Raw genomic sequence first — 14,643 nt, 5'->3', positions numbered from 1 at the left:
AACAGCGGTCACAGACAAACAAACACACACACAGACACACAGACACACACACACACACACACACACACACACACACACACAGAGATTGCTGGAATTATAGATAGATGAACTCAAAGAAGACATGTATAACATTGCAAATTACCCTTAGGATGAATCGATATCAGGTGATGGTCTACATACAAGTAGGGCCATGGCCTTCTCCGAGCTCAGCTCCAGTCACGACATGCAATATGAATGACCTACAACCTGTGGATTGAATAGGGCATTGGTCCCCACTTTACCATCGTACTACCAATGACAAACTGTAACCCAGTTGGCATCAGTCCCAAGGTTCTGGGAATTGTCAGAAATCAAAAATCAGGAAATGGCAGTTACGACTCAACGACACCTGGGAACAGCTTGCCGACGCCATTGTACTTGAGGAGTGATACTGCAGAATACAGTGATGAGGAATACTCTGAAAGGGTTTTTGCAAGAAGTTCAGAATGTCCTTAATTCCTTGAATGTTCTTAAGAGCCTCCTTGGAACGTTTGTGCACAATGTCAGCAAACATCACACTGTGGCGGACACAAAAGCCCACTGGCGTGGTGACATCATTCCGCGCACCAAGTGGGCGGTGGCCACGCCCGAGGGGTAGGCGTGGCCTCATGATATACACCGGGCGCGCAGCCCGGAGCGCGCCAGTGTTACAGTGAGCTCCTGAAATAAAGACGCTTATAAGTTACCGCTTGTCCGCTTCCTCGCAAGCAGCGCGCGTAACGCCGCGCTTTACTGGTGACCCCCTCGACGTTGGATCTGCCGGAGCGATCCTTCCACACGCGATGCCATTGTCATGGCCAACTTCATCAAACTTCCCGAATTTTGGGAGGCTCAGGCCGAAGTCTGGTTCGTCCAGGCCGAAGTCCCAAGGTTCAGTCCCAAGGTTCTGGGAATTGTCAGAAATCAAAAATCAGGAAATGGCAGTTACGACTCAACGACACCTGGGTACAGCTTGCCGACGCCATTGTACTTGAGGAGTGATACTGCAGAATACAGTGATGAGGAATACTCTGAAAGGGTTTTTGCAAGAAGTTCAGAATGTCCTTAATTCCTTGAATGTTCTTAAGAGCCTCCTTGGAACGTTTGTGCACAATGTCAGCAAACATCACACTGTGGCGGACACAAAAGCCCACTGGCGTGGTGACATCATTCCGCGCACCAAGTGGGCGGTGGCCACGCCCGAGGGGTAGGCGTGGCCTCATGATATACACCGGGCGCGCAGCCCGGAGCGCGCCAGTGTTACAGTGAGCTCCTGAAATAAAGACGCTTATAAGTTACCGCTTGTCCGCTTCCTCCTTGCTCGCAAGCAGCGCGCGTAACGCCGCGCTTTACTGGTGACCCCCTCGACGTTGGATCTGCCGGAGCGATCCTTCCACACGCGACGCCATTGCCATGGCCAACTTCATCAAACTTCCCGAATTTTGGGAGGCTCAGGCCGAAGTCTGGTTCGTCCAGGCCGAAGCCCAATTTCAGCTTCGGCGCCTCACCGGCGATGACACGCGCTATTGCCACGTCGTCGCCTCCCTCGGGCCAGGCACGGCCGCTCGAGTTGTGTCCGTCCTTCGCCACCCACCGGACGGCCACAAGTACGAGGCACTCAAGCGGCTACTCCTAGCCACGTTCGGCCTCACGGACGACGCACGGGCCGACCGCCTCCTGGATCTCCCCGAGCTCGGTGACACGCGCCCGTCGGTCCGAATGGACCATATGCTGTCACTGTTGGGCGACGAAGCCCCCGGTTCTCTATTCCGGGCGCTTTTCCGTCGCCAACTTCCAGCGCAGGTTCGCCTCGCGTTGGCCGGGACCGGGCTAACGGAACCCCGAGCATTGGCAGCCGAGGCGGACAAGTACTTCGCTGCTTCGGACACGCGGGCGAGAGTCGGCGTGGCCGTCACGGCCCTCGTGGCTGATGCTGCTGATGCTGCTGCTGATGCTGCTGATCCACAGCATCAGCTTATACAGCATACGCAGCATGCTGATACGCACCTCGTGACCGCCGCCACGCCCCGCCCACCGCCGCAGCGAAAACCGCCACCGCGGGGAAATCCGCCAACTCCACCGGCCTGGCGGAGCCAGCCGCGCTCCTCCAGCTCCACCACCTGGTGCTGGTTCCACGCCAAGTTCGGCCACTAAGCTCGGCAGTGTCATCCGCCATGCTCCTTCAACAGGTCGGGAAACGCCCGGGCCGGCGCTCAATAGTGGCGATGAGCGCCGGCCGTTCGAGCAGCCTGCTGTTCATAACGGACACCTTCTCCGGGCGCCGTTACCTGTGCGACACGGGAGCGCAGGTGAGTGTCGTTCCTGCCGGCACGTCAGACAAGCACGCCGCGGGTGGGGGCCCCGCGCTGCTTGCCGCGAACGGGACGCCCATCCGTACGTACAGAAAACGCTGCCTCTCTCTGCGGTTCGGAGGGCAGGTTTTCCGATGGACGTTCGTCACCACCGACGTGCCCATGGCACTGCTTGGCGCGGACTTCCTGTGCGCTAATGGGCTCCTGGTCGACGTCAAGCGCAGACGTCTTGTCCAGGCCGAGACGTTCAGCTCGCTCGCTTGTGCGTTGCCCAGCTCAACGAGCGGCTTGCCAAGCGGCTTGCCGAACGGTTCGGTTCCGGCCACGTTGGTCTGTACGCTTCCGGCAGCGGACGCATTCACCCGCCTCCTCGCCGGCTTCCCGGCCCTCACGCGGCCCACCTTCTCGGCGGGGGCCGTCAAGCACGGGGTGGCCCATCACATCCCCACCGTCGGGCCACCGGTCTACGCCCGGGCACGCCGCCTCGAGCCGCCGAAGCTGGCTGTGGCAAAAGCGGCGTTCGCTACCCTGGAGCGACTCGGCATCGTTCGGCGCTCAGAGAGCGCTTGGGCGTCGCCGCTGCACATCGTGCCGAAGCCCGGCGGGGGATGGCGACCGTGCGGGGACTATCGCCGTCTCAATGACGCTACGACTCCCGACCGCTACCCCGTCCCCCACATTCAGGACTTTTCCGCCCGTTTGGCGGGCATGTCCTTCTTCTCGAAGGTGGACCTCATACGCGGCTACCATCAGGTCCCCGTCAGGCCGGAGGACGTCCCGAAGACGGCGGTCATCACGCCATTCGGACTCTTCGAGTTCCTGCGCATGCCCTTCGGTCTGAAGAATGCGGCTCAGGCGTTCCAGCGACTGATGGACAGCGTCCTGCGTGACTTGGATTTTGTCTATGTCTACCTGGACGATATCCTCGTCGCCAGCGCATCCCGCGAAGAGCACCTACGCCACCTCCGCACGCTCTTCGAACACCTGGGCCAGCATGGCCTGATTGTGAACCCCGCAAAGTGCCGGTTCGGCGCCACTATAATCGATTTTCTGGGGCACCGTGTCACCAGGCACGGAGCTGTCCCCCTGCCGGCCAAGGTGGAGGTGGTGAAGGGGTTTCCGCGCCCCCGCACGATCAGAGGGCTGCAGGAGTTCCTGGGCATGGTGAACTTTTACCATCGGTTCCTGCCCCGTATCGCCCAGCTCCTGCGCCCCCTGCACGAAGCTCTCCGAGGTAAGCCGGGCAAAGGCGACGTTACCTGGACCGAGCAGATGGACACGGCGTTCACGGGCGCGAAGCTCGCCTTGGCTAACGCCACCATGCTCGCGCACCCGGCGCCCGATGCACCGATCGCCCTCACCACCGATGCCTCGGACTACGCGGTGGGCGCGGTGCACGAGCAATGGGTGCGTGGAGCTTGGCAACCGCTGGCGTTCTTTAGCCGGCAGCTTCGCCCGCCCGAACGCCGTTACAGTACCTTCGATCGCGAGTTGCTCGGGCTTCACTTGGCGGTCAGGCACTTCCGCCATCTGCTCGAGGGCCGTGCGTTCACTGCCTTCGTCGACCACAAGCCGCTGATCTTCGCGATGGGCAAGGTCACCAAGCCGTGGTCGGCCCGGCAGCAGCGTCACCTCTCGGCCGTGTCCGAGTACACGACGGACATCCAGCACGTCGCGGGGAAGGACAACCCGGTGGCGTATTGCCTTTCCCGGGCCGTCGCCCACGCAGTCAACCTCGGCATCGACTATGCCCGGATGGCAGCGTACCAGGCCGCTGACCCCGACGTCCAGGCCTTGCGGACCGCCGTCACGGGCCTCCGCGTCACCGAGGTGGCGTTCGACGGCGCGGGCGCGGCCCTCTTGTGCGACGTCTCCCTCGGGCGTCCTCGCCCCATCGTGCCCGCGGGCTGGCAGCGCCAGGTGTTTGACGCCATCCACGGCCTGTCCCACCCGGGCGCGAGGGCCTCCCAAAGGCTGATCGCCGACAAGTTCGTCTGGCATGGCCTCCGGAAGGCCGTCCGCGGCTGGGCCAGGACGTGCCTCGCGTGCCAGCGCGCCAAGGTGCACCGGCACACCCAGGCCCCGTTGGCCCCGTTCACGGTGCCGGAACGCCGGTTTGACCACGTCCACGTGGACCTGGTGGGACCTCTGCCCCCCTCGCGGGGTTTCACCTACGTCCTCACCATGGTGGACCGCACCACCCGGTGGCCGGAGGCCGTGCCCTTGGCGTCGACAACGGCGGCCGATGTCGCGCAGGCTTTCATCGCCACCTGGGTCGCCCGGTTCGGCGCCCCCTCAGACATCTCGTCCGACCGCGGCCCCCAGTTCACCTCGGAGCTCTGGGGGGCGGTCGCGCAGGGGCTCGGGGTCCGGCTGCACCGAACCACGGCCTACCACCCCCAGGCTAACGGCCTGTGTGAGCGATTTCACCGCTCATTGAAGGCCGCGCTCCGGGCCACCCTCCGTGACGGCGGCTGGGTCGACAGGCTCCCCTGGGTCCTGCTGGGCCTCCGGACGGCGCCCAAGGAGGACCTGCGCGCATCCGCGGCGGAGTTGGTCTTCGGGCAACCGCTGCGGGTGCCGGGCGAGTTCCTCCCCGACTCCACGGCACCATGGTCCGCGGCACAGCAGCGCTCCGCTCTGCAAGAGACCGCCCAGAGGTTCGCCCCGGTGCCAACGGCATGCCACGGGCACCCACCGACGCACGTCGCCCCGGAGCTTCGCACGGCGGAGTACGTCTTCGTCCGCCACGATGCCCACCGGACACCACTGCGGCCCCCGTACGACGGGCCTTTCCGCGTGCTGGAGACCGGGGCGAAGCACTTCACCCTGGACATCGGCGGTACTCCTGACCGTGTTTCAGTAGACCGCCTCAAGCCGGCCCTCCTCGACGTGGACCATCCACCGCCAGTGGCCCGACCCCCACGTCGGGGCCGCCCCCCTGTGGGCGGACCCCCGGCACTGCCCAGCCCCGCCGCCACGCCGCCCCCCGGTCCTGCACCCATCCCAGGGGCAGCCAGGGGCATCCCACCTGGCATCCCTGCACCCCGGACGCCGCCGATCGCCAGGGGGCGCTTCGGCCGGGTCATTCGTCTGCCCCGCAAACTGGCCCTCCAGGTGCGCGGGAATTCTGGGGGGGCGCGTGTGGCGGACACAAAAGCCCACTGGCGTGGTGACATCATTCCGCGCACCAAGCGGGCGGTGGCCACGCACCAGGGGTAGGCGTGGCCTCATGATATACACCGGGCGCGCAGCCCGGAGCGCGCCAGTGTTACAGTGAGCTCCTGAAATAAAGACGCTTATAAGTTACCGCTTGTCCGCTTCCTCCTTGCTCGCAAGCAGCGCGCGTAACGCCGCGCTTTAACACTACACATCAGGTGATCTTCAAATTGTGTGTGTGATGATACCATTGTGTTTTATCTAGCTGATTTGGGATCATTTCCTGGAATTATTGAACCCGTGAGCTACGCCATAAAAACAAAAAAAAGGAACGTAGACAGTGGGAAGGGCAGACAGGATAATGAGTTGTACAGCCATCATGCTCTAACCCTAACCCTAACTAAGCAGAATAAGTTCCGCAGCAACATTTTTTTCCCCTTTCTACGGTCGTCTCTTCTTTTTAAAGTCATTGCGAGCTAATTACTTGGTAATAAAGAGAACTTGCTGTACTTACATTACAAAGATGGCCTTTGAATTTAGCAAGCTAGACTTTGTTTGAAGTATCTATCCTTCGTTCGGGATAAAACTTTGTTGCCTGATTCATGGAGCACCATAATCACCGTCGCCAGCTTTAATGTCACCGTCGGTCAACGATATTTCATCAGAAACCCCCAAAAAACAAAGCAAGAGAGATAATGCTGCTGCTGCTGCATTATTATTTCATTACACCCATAGAATTTCCTCCGTAATTCCACGTCCGCTGTTGTTCGCTGCTATTCATTTCCCAGACACCCGCGGCTGAACGTCGTGGATTCAAGAGGCAATCACTTTATTGCTCTTGAGTGAGAATTTGCCATGTGGTTCCGAGCCGTTCTGAGTGTCTCACCTTTTCCATGCTCGCAAAACACGGGGCCGGCATTTCCTCCATCGGTAAATGGATCTGAGTCCCTGCCTTGAGGCCTGCAGTACAAATCTTTTTTTTTTTTTTTTTTTTTTGCAAATTAATTCTACCTTTTATCGCGAGTTAACGCAACTATATCTTCCGCGTTTTGGCCCATTAACTTCAGGACTCCAGGGGAGGGAGGCTTTGCGGAAATACAGCACCAGTGTCCATTTGGCTACAGATTGAGAGGGGGTGGCAGCCTATAAGGAAGTAAATAAAATGTTTCGCTCAGCACATTCTGCATGTAATCGATCGATTTAAGAGCCTTTAATGATAATTTAATTATATCCTGGCTACCTCTTTAGGTCTGCTTGTGGTCCACAGAAAGGATGGTGTGTGGCAGGCCTGTCCTATTGGTCAGGATCCATGTGGCAGTAGCTAATGGAGCACGTGGTTCAGGGTACCACAACAGTGAAGGGGTTTGTGTTTGATGTAGTCACTGTCACACTCACATCCCATCTCCTTTGGTTTGCCTCCACCATCTATGTTTGTCTCGTTACATAACTACCCACGAACCTTTTCTTCTTAAAAACTAAATTTTATCTAAGGCTCGTAGAAGAGCTTGTACATCGATCACACGCAGACAAAGACATTAGGAGAAAAGTGTACTTGCACGATGTTGATTTGTACGTTGTCTGCTAAATTCCTTGCAATTGTTAGAGAGATTTCAACACCAACCAGGAGAATCCATAAACATGTAAGCCCATTCACAGGTGTACCTTTTTTTTCAGAAAATGTTCTCTTATTGGTAATATCCACATGTTAAAAAATTGTTTTGTATGAAGATAAGAATGTGAAAAGAGAAGGGAAGGTTAGAGGAGTTGGGAAGGAGGCAAAAAAAACAAAAGGAGGTTGTGGGGGTACAGAGGTAAGGGATGAAGCGAAAAGGATGTTTGGAGCTTGCAAGTAGGAGCCAAACATTCTGCCATTTGTGCTAACTTAATATGTGGACAACCACTCTTTAATAATTTTTTTAATTTTCTCAATACAGCCGCAAATTAAATAATTAAAGCGAAACTTTTTAATTGCAATTCGTATACACACTGAATGAATGAATAATGGAGTTGTTAATTGGGCTGAAAGGCAAAACGAGATGGACGCTGAAACGCTGCTTGTGGTAACGAGCTGGTGATGGCACCGTGGTAAACCGGATGTTTGACTTGGCAACGATCCACCATGCAGCTATTATCACCCTCCTCACACACCCACCACCATTTTTGTCTTCATCACCTTTCACAACTGATAATAATTATTCCCTTCGTGTAGATGTTAAACGCCGCTGAGTGACAGGACGCCTTGCTGACCAGAGGCCTATATGCTAATTGGGCACCTTTCCAAGCTTATGTCCCTGGAAGGTGCAGAATGTAGTCGATGGGCATGGGCTGATTTTTGAATTTGGACTGGATTAGCTATGATCGGTTATTTTATTATTTTTACATATTCACATGCACCATTTATGAACCAAAAGGCAAGACTGACAAGCACACACAAAATTTGCTTCGGCCACGTGCGGTTTTGCCTCCGAGATGCGTGCGGTGCCAAAATGGGTACCAGTGCTGCAATATGATGCTCATCATTGCGTAGTTTCTGACTGAACAAGCGTTAACGCCTAGGTCCCCCGTCGGTGAAGTGATGTGAGTTGACAAAGTGGAAGACGCAAGGCGGCCATCTTGTATTTTGACATGGCGATCCAATTTTCAATGGGGTTCTTCCTTATGCATAGATACACCCACACACCAGATTAGAAGTTGGTAGTTCGTTTATTTTTCAAGATATTCCGCTCACAAGGTTCGGACATATATATGGTGGCGGCCATCTTGGATTTTGACGTGGCGATCCAATTTTCAATGGGGTTCTTCCTTATGCGTAGATACACCCACACACCAGATTAGAAGTTGGTAGTTCGTTTATGTTTCAAGATATTCCGCTCACAAGGTTCGGACATATATATGGTGGCGGCCATCTTGGATTTTGACGTGGCGATCCAATTTTCAATGGGGTTCTTCCTTATGCATAGATACACCCACACACCAGATTAGAAGTTGGTAGTTCATTTATTTTTCAAGATATTCCGCTCACAAGGTTCAGACATACATGGCGGCGGCCAACTTGGCTTTTGACGTGGCGACCCAATTTTCAATGGGGTTCTTCCTTATGCATAGATACACCCACACACCAGATTAGAAGTTGGTAGTTCGTTTATTTTTCAAGATATTCCGCTCACAAGGTTCGGACATATATATGGTGGCGGCCATCTTGGATTTTGACGTGGCGATCCAATTTTCAATGGGGTTCTTCCTTATGCGTAGATACACCCACACACCAGATTAGAAGTTGGTAGTTCGTTTATGTTTCAAGATATTCCGCTCACAAGGTTCGGACATATATATGGTGGCGGCCATCTTGGATTTTGACGTGGCGATCCAATTTTCAATGGGGTTCTTCCTTATGCATAGATACACCCACACACCAGATTAGAAGTTGGTAGTTCATTTATTTTTCAAGATATTCCGCTCACAAGGTTCAGACATACATGGCGGCGGCCAACTTGGCTTTTGACGTGGCGACCCAATTTTCAATGGGGTTCTTCCTTATGCATAGATACACCCACACACCAGATTAGAAGTTGGTAGTTCGTTTATTTTTCAAGATATTCCGCTCACAAGGTTCGGACATATATATGGTGGCGGCCATCTTGGATTTTGACGTGGCGATCCAATTTTCAATGGGGTTCTTCCTTATGCGTAGATACACCCACACACCAGATTAGAAGTTGGTAGTTCGTTTATGTTTCAAGATATTCCGCTCACAAGGTTCGGACATATATATGGTGGCGGCCAACTTGGATTTTGACATGGCGATCCAATTTTCAATGGGGTTCTTCCTTATGCATGGATACACCCACACACCAGATTAGAAGTTGGTAGTTCGTTTATTTTTCAAGATATTCCGCTCATAAGGTTCAGACATATATATGGCGGCGGCCATCTTGGATTTGGACGTGGGTTGCACCCACACACCAAATTAGAATTCGGTCCTTTGCTTACGCACGCACGCACGCACGTCCGCACGGACGCACGCACGGACGGATGCACACACGGACGGAGGGGAAAACCATAGGCATAGTCCCCCTTTCGCTCTGCTGTGCGACGGGGGACAAAAATGCATTTCGCGAACCAACAAGAGAAGCGGCATTGTCAAGCACCGAGGCATCGCTGGTTTTCCTCGTGGGGGCCTGCGTGCAATGGTGAAAAAAAAAAAGGATAAAGAGGTGGAAATCCCTTCGAGTCGACGGCGTGAGCTGAAAATGCCAAGACACAGCCAGCTGTTATAGGGAAAACAAGTGGAGAGTCAGGTTAGAGGAGCGTGAGAGAGCGTACCTATACGTCTTTTTATGCCGCGCGTGCATCCAAAGCAACAAACGAGGCCACTGGTAACAATAGCCACTTACTTACGATGGTGTGCGGCGATGTCATAATCTCTAAAAATAAACTTAACATCCGAGTGGGCAGCATCAGAAGCATGACTCTTAGCACGAAGTGCAACGACGATTGAGGATCACCCTCTGGAGAGCGACTCGCATGAAGGAGTTTCAAGGACCCGCTGAACTGACTCAGGTAATTACTGACTGTGAATGTCTTTGCAAGAATACAAGCTTTCGCTCGCGTGATGATCACAAAGCCTATCGACGCGTGATCCATTTAAAATTTCTAGACTATGACGTCACACTGTGTGGCAATAACGCGAGCATAAAGCAAAAAATAATGATAAAAGTAAGTACGTGTGCAAGTTTCTTATCGCTGCAGTAAGTAAAGGAAGTTATTAAAGGGTAACCACACTCGTTTCAAAAACTGAGAATTGCAAGATGTGATCATTTGAAATTTTCTGCCTTACATCCTTGTATGAGAACAAAAAGGAAGAAGCACCATTAAGCAGCAAATGTAACTTCATGAATCTGCTGGCAATGTCTGTGCATGTGGCCACGCATTTCCTTTGTTGGTTCCTGATTGGATGTGAAACACATACCCTTCATGCGGCTTTCAGAGCCAATCAGAGACGTCAGATAGCAACACATGGCCGGCTGCACAGAAACAGATGGGGAGTTCAATGAAGTTGCATTCTTTGCTTAATGTGGAAGTTTTCATACAATAATGGGAAGTGGCAAATTATATGGCAATGAAATGAAGCTATTGTGCGTTTTTACATTTCAGTGTGGTTTGCAAATTTCCCTTGATTAATCTCAAATAATGTTCATCATAGAGACGAATAGCGATGGTAGTACTCGGTAGAGAGCATACCTCTGCCAGGCTGAGCAGTTTACGTTTTGTATCCCACTGATAGGCCGGATCTGTATCCGGACCTGAACCAAAATCGAATCGATTTGTTCTTGTCACCTACCCAATTCAACCACCAGGTTTTGTCATAATCCGTCCACAACTTTTGGAAATATCGTTCTTTATATCGTTTTCGGTCCCATCTCTCAATGCTGAGGAATCACTTTAAAAATCCTTGTATCCGGATCCGGATCTTCACCAAAATTTAATTAATGTGCCCTTATCAGTTATCACACACCCAATCTATCGACCAGGTTTCGGCCAAATCTGCCAATAACATTTTGAAATATTGTGCTATATATACTTTTTGGCCCTATCTCTCAATGGTGAAGAATCACTTTGAAAAGTCTCGTATCTGGATCCGCATCTTCACCAAGATTGAATAAATTCGTCATTGTCACACACCCAACTTGTCCACCAAATTTCATCCGAATCCATTCATAAATTTTTGAGATATCTTGCTCACAGACAGACAGACGGGTGAAAATACAACCTCCATGCACCTTTGGTGGCGGAGGTAAAAAGTGGGAAACTAGCAATCAAGAAGAGGATGGAAAGTATATAGCAGGAAGAAAAGACAAGGGATCTAGGTGGAGAGATAGGTAGAGGATCCAAAGTCCACAAAATATTATAAGGAAGGTCCATTCGTAGGGCCCGCTGTGTCTCACCTTGGCCTTCCCGGTGCTCTGTAAAATGTGAACGAGGGCACGTGCCACCTCCTCCTTGCTCTTTACTGACAGTAGGGGCTCGAGAGCAGCACATAGTGCTCCGTGCCGTGTTGTTATGTGCTCCGCAAACTCCTTGTAGCACTCCATGGGGAGCACCGCAATGCTCAAGAAACGTGCCTTTATGCGTAGGGCTGCAGGTGGGGATGCAGCTTTACCCGCACCACTCAGCTTAGCGGCGGCCCCACTGACACCACCCCCGCCACCACCGGGCCCACTGCCACCGGGAGTTGAAATGGCGTACCATTTCTCAACAAACTGGCGGCCCCGTACCGCCATCATCGGTATCATGACCAGGCCCACATAACCACTCGCCTTGTCTTTCTTCTTCTTGCTTTTCTCTGGTTCCTGTGGAAGGGGTGAAAGAGGGCATGATGAAGACAAAACAAAATGGATGGGTTCTCTGAAAAAAAACAAAAAAAACAATGGACATAAGGAGAAAAGAACAAAGAACAGTGGAAAAAGAAAAATGGTGAATAAGCGACAAACAAGAGAGATAAAAATAAATAGCGAGTTCAGGTAAGCAGGCGCTGAGTGCAATAATGGGATTGTAATTATTTAAGGAACAAATAGTGGATTAGGATTAGATCACAAATACGATCAGCTGGTTGCATCATCAATACGGTGTAGTTATCGACATCACAAGTCATTGTAGATCTCATTATGCTACCTCGCTGCATGTTATCTCTTGTGTTGTGATCAGAATGCTGTATCAAGGAGGACGCCTCCCTTCATGGGAGATGTTAAGCTTGCTGTTCCACCTGCTCTTGTGACTTACGGACGTTAAATATCTCGCGGTGTCTTTCAAAAAGATCATGCCGATGCACGCCGGTGCCCTGGCCAAATTCTGCATTATTGGGCTAGTATAGAGTGTGGACGCAATGCATCAGTAGCGTAGCTGTACCAAGTTTGCTGTGTTTAACCGCCAACTGTCCGATCAGCTGTACGGATCCAGCACTCGGTAGGAATGAATCCTTTAATTGTTACCGGAGCCCGTTTATGCCCCGTTTACCTATGTTGTTGCAATGTTCACAAAGCAGCATCGCCCGTGATCACCTTTAAAGCTTCAGAGCGAAAACCCCCTGCACTGACAAGACTTGGATTCAAATTCAATCCTTCCGGGCTCTACCTCAGGCCACTGGGGCTAGCAAACCCCGTGTGACAATGAGCAATGTCCGTGCATAGCTGTTAAGCCAGCTCCACAAAACTTTTAGGCCGTTGCTCTTGCCCGAGCCAGGTGATAGACACAGGAGATGATGGTGCATTATTTTCTGGATGGATTCTTGTGTATGGATCCCCTGTAGCCTATATGTTTTCACACATCGCTGGTAATCCACAAATACCTTTCAGGGATGCCTTTTCAAATGAACTATGGTAACATGCCTTTGGCGAGCTGGCTAGATGCGCACTCTATTCGGAGGTCATTGTGGCAGTACCTGCCGACAACTTGGTCAGTCGGTTGCCGACTGCTTTTGCAATGCCATAAGTGTTTTCATTTTGTCGATTCCACATTTTTGTTAGCTTTTTACCGTCGGTATAAGACATTCCTGTTTCCCAAATTGTCCAACGATTTGATTTGCTATTTGGCCAATTAGCCGTTTGTTACGTACCTTGTACAAGTGTATGGTCAAGTGTCGAGCGGAAGACGGTAAAGCTGCAAACTCAAACTGCTCTCCCCAAAAGAGATTCTCACGCCGCGCCTTGCTCGTGGTCCGTGCATACAGGGCGTCATCCACACACAGCTCACAGAAGTAGCGGCGTTTCGGTGGAAGGTCTCTCGCTTCGATCACCCACACCCGAAGGGAATTCTCCACACGCCGAGTGTTGTCCTGTCAGGCGGCCAGTGAAATTGGACGAAAAGGTCATGGCTTGGAACATCCTTCGGAGCAAACCACACCATTGCAATCTTTGTATGTTTACCTGTGCACCTTAAATTTGGGTATAACTCGAAAAATGATATCAAATATGAAGAAGTCCTTAATCCATTTTGTATAAAGCATCCTCGAAGATTCCAAATTCCAAATGGGCCACCTGCCCATTGCCGATTCCAAATGGGCCACCTGCCAACTCAGAATGCTAAATGCCAATCGGAAAAAGAAGATCATGTACAGACCGTGAGAATCAAACATGTCCACATGGAAATTCTTAAACTTAGCGACTTTATGCTAGGTGGCGTGAGCAATATTTCGAGGTATGCACTGTGGGTTTATTGATAGTGGTCTTTGTGGATTTAATGATTTTGTTCACCTCTCCGTTGTTATTATTCGATAAATTGATAAACAATTGTCGGATATACATATCACCAGCAATGAGCCTCATTTTATGCCACGTTTCATTAAAAACACAGAACCCAGAGCCGTACACACTTTGTCTTGGTCCCTCCTGTTTGCCTGCAAGGCAGTGGAGCGACAGGGACACAGTGGGAAGCCGGCTGCAGGTGGAGACGAGGGAGAGGTTTGTGGACGTCTCGCCTGATGGCTTGGCTCCAATTACTGCGCGCTGCCTGAATTATTGATGTCGTTTACATGCAGCACGCTCAAGACAAGGCGAAAATGGATGGTTGGCCAATTTTGCTGCCTGGTTGGTTGGTTTTTACCCCTCCTCTCTATCTCCTGAAGGAAATTGCGATTTCTGATTTTGCAGGTGCGCTACGCCTGGGAGGAGTTAGGGGGCAGGGTAAGGAGAGGGAAGGAAGGGGGTGAGCGAAGCGGTCAATTCTGCAGGCCGAGGCAAAACCCCATCTGTTGTGAAAATAAGACACAGCCGCTAATGCAAGATATCCCAGGAAGGCAAATTATGGCCATCTGCTATGTGTGAAAATAGAGCCTTCAACACCAACGACCCACACCTCACCAATCACTCCCGAGACAAATGGATCCATTTGCTGCTCTTGCACCTCCAAACGTCAACACAGCTTCCTAACTTACCCACAATTTCCTTTGCAATCCAACATTATATATATAAAGTTTAATCAATTTGCATTAAGACCCTCAGAGGCATGGAGTCATCGGGAATGGGCTTTAAAAGCCATGATAATCCATCCGATAGAAAGCTGGGTAAAGCGACCTTGGGTGCAACGCTTAATGGCATCACACCGCTGTGGCTAAAAGCAAGCGAGAGTTAAACTTTTGCATTTGCAATGAATGAATGAA

At 52.0% G+C, this 14,643-nt stretch overlaps 1 protein-coding gene across 3 annotated transcripts in view; it reads right to left on the bottom strand.

Annotated features, from left to right (window-relative positions):
* The window catches only part of DAB2IP (DAB2 interacting protein), a 204,376-nt gene that overhangs the window by 64,534 nt on the left and 125,199 nt on the right, over positions 1-14,643 (bottom strand). For all 3 annotated transcript variants that reach the window (XM_078767189.1, XM_078767191.1, XM_078767190.1), the window contains exons 4-5: positions 13,102-13,320; positions 11,435-11,839 (exon numbers count right to left, since the gene is read on the bottom strand). In XM_078767189.1, the coding sequence (XP_078623315.1) occupies positions 11,435-11,839; positions 13,102-13,320 (624 nt within the window). The remainder of the gene's footprint in view (positions 1-11,434; positions 11,840-13,101; positions 13,321-14,643) is intronic.

Source organism: Myxine glutinosa, chromosome 13 (assembly GCF_964187855.1).
Source record: "Myxine glutinosa chromosome 13, kmMyxGlut1.1, whole genome shotgun sequence".
Taxonomy (NCBI): Eukaryota; Metazoa; Chordata; class Myxini; order Myxiniformes; family Myxinidae; genus Myxine; species Myxine glutinosa.
Note: the sequence above shows the minus strand (reverse complement) of the source record. Positions and strands in the feature narration are given on the sequence as shown.